The sequence below is a fragment of the Osmerus mordax genome, chromosome 8 (genome assembly GCF_038355195.1).
Source record: "Osmerus mordax isolate fOsmMor3 chromosome 8, fOsmMor3.pri, whole genome shotgun sequence".
Lineage (NCBI taxonomy): Eukaryota > Metazoa > Chordata > Actinopteri > Osmeriformes > Osmeridae > Osmerus > Osmerus mordax.
In genome coordinates, this window is record NC_090057.1 from 16,224,270 (window position 1) to 16,226,703 (window position 2,434).

A 2,434-nucleotide genomic window follows, 5' to 3' on the forward strand; every position below is an offset into this window, starting at 1 on the left:
TTTCATTTATATTTTCACATTTGCATTAACGTTTGAATATAGTCTACTGCAAAGAGGGGTACATCTTTTTCAGTTTGTCATAGAACGCCCATATGACATGGGCATTTGAATACTGTCTCAAATAACACTTACATATATTGAAAATGATCATGCATTTCTGAAATTGCAGTATCATTTGAATATAGTCCTCTATGGGCTTCCATAATGCCACGACATGTAAAAATACATAGAGATACATACAAAAATCGATCAAGGATGTGTTTTATTTTTCAGTTGGATTAGTTTCTGTATCATACCAGGCTGTTTGAATTAGTTTGGTAATTTTTTTGTTTGTTAAAATTTAATCTTTATGATCATCATGGAGAGTAAATAGGTCAGAGGTTAAATGTGTCTACTTCTTTTTTCAAATTTTAGCAATGAAATTCCTCCTTGTTCTGTTGCTCTTGGTATACTGTTGCCATGGAACTATCTCATGTCCAGAACTTTGCACATGCTACCCAAGAAGGGCTGAGGTGGTCTGTAATGAGGTCCCTCTCACAGACTTTCCTTCTGAAGATCTCTCCAGAAACACCACTTCTTTGTCCATCCAGTTCACCAACATCAGCTTCATCTCTGAAGACCAACTCACTGCTCTACCTGCTTTGGAAGAGCTGCACCTGTATCACAACCAACTGAAGAGGCTTCCCTCCAATCTTTTCCGTGGGGTTCCACGCCTGCGCATTGTGGACCTCACAGGAAACCAGCTAAATCATCTCCCCGAAAAGGTCTTCAGTCATGCTCCACTGAAAAGTCTGGTGCTCAAAAGAAACTTGATCCAGAGTGCAGATGCTGGGTGGTTGCCAGAGGACAGTAATGTCACCTGTGTTGCGAAGGACTGATGGTTTTGCCCCCTTAGGCTGTGCACGTGAACAGCCCCTTTCGCTGCTGTTGGGTCATGCCGTTAGTGCATGCACCCCTTATGGCTCCACTGGTATAGCCAATCGGAATGCAGTTTTGGGGATGCTCGCGCTGACGATACCCAGTGGCGGGAATAGCGGAGTAGTGGACTGCCTTGTTTCTGGTGCGGACATTAGTTTATTGAGGAGAGTAAAAAAATGTTGTATTGTGTGCGTTCATATACATGTAAGTATTTCTGATTCTTCTTGTTATGTCTAGTTATGTCATTATGAGTCTGTGTTTGTTAGATACGTTATTGTAGCAGTTAAATGTGTTTTCTGATGCCGGAGTGGTGGTTACTGTAGCAATGCTATGTAATCGTTGTTAGCCAGCAAGCGACATGTTTACTCGCGCTGTTTTAGCGGCTGGTATGTCTACGTGGAACAACAGACAGTATAGACAGTAGTGTCACTGCAGTAACGTCGTTACAAGAATGTTATAATAATATGGCTATTATTGATGTGAGGTATTCACTAGCAATATATATTGAGATGCCTATTATTGTATTATGCTAATTATCCGTTGTATGCTGTTTCTTTACAGAACCACACACACACACACACACACACAGACACACACACAAAACACACCCTTAAAGGCAAATCTAACCAACACCATTCCTCTCAACTTTACAATAAAAAAACTTTGGAACAGTACATCATCTCCGGCATTTTAATCAGATGCACCACAGTGGCTTCTAAGCATTACTGACCAGAGAACATAGTCTCCACAACAACCTGGCTGGATTTATCAAAGAACCGCTTAAATGCTGCACCAACAGCCCTTCTGTAGAGGCTTCACCACCTAGAGATTCTAGACCTCTCCCACAACCGCCTGGAGAAGTTGGCTAGTGATTCACTAAGCCCTCTGACCAAGCTTGAGAGACTCAACTTGCAGGGAAACAAACTGAGCAGTCTAGAGCCAGGAACCTTCAGCACCAACGGGAATCTGACTCACCTGTACCTGTCAGAAAACCGACTGGAGAAGCTTCCCCTAGATGTCTTCGAAGGGCTCCACAGTCTTAAGGACCTTAGTCTGAATGACAACCGGTTAAGTCACATCCCTCCTGGTGTCCTGGACCATCTCATATCTCTGGAATGTATTGGACTGGACCTTACTCTCAACCCATGGGTGTGTGATGGAAAGATGGAGTACCTTTGGAGGTGGCTGCAGAAGAACAAGGAGAAAACCTTCCTGGTAGAAAACACCACATGTGCCAGTCCCAAGTCCTTAAAAGAGCGTCCAGTTCTATCATTGACCAAAAGTGAGCTTGTTTAAGTCAAGAATACATACCCACTCTTATTTTTTCTATTCCTATTTTATCAATACTATATCAAACTCATACTGATCTAAAGTAGATAAGTTTTGCTGCTGGATTTGAAAACTTGACTGTGTCAGTGAATATCTGTAATTGATTGACTGTCCCATACCCTTTTTGAAAAACGTACTTATAAAAAAAAAATATATATATACAAATAAATAGAAAATAAGGAAAGCT

The 2,434-nt window shown here is 41.4% G+C and overlaps 1 protein-coding gene across 1 annotated transcript; it reads left to right on the forward strand.

Moving 5' to 3' along the window:
* The first annotated feature begins 416 nt into the window (after positions 1-416).
* On the forward strand, positions 417-2,214 carry si:dkey-90m5.4 (leucine-rich alpha-2-glycoprotein). The gene is given in 2 exon segments (XM_067242303.1): positions 417-861; positions 1,661-2,214. Coding segments are annotated over 2 exon segments (999 nt in total).
* Positions 2,215-2,434: the final 220 nt, after the last annotated feature.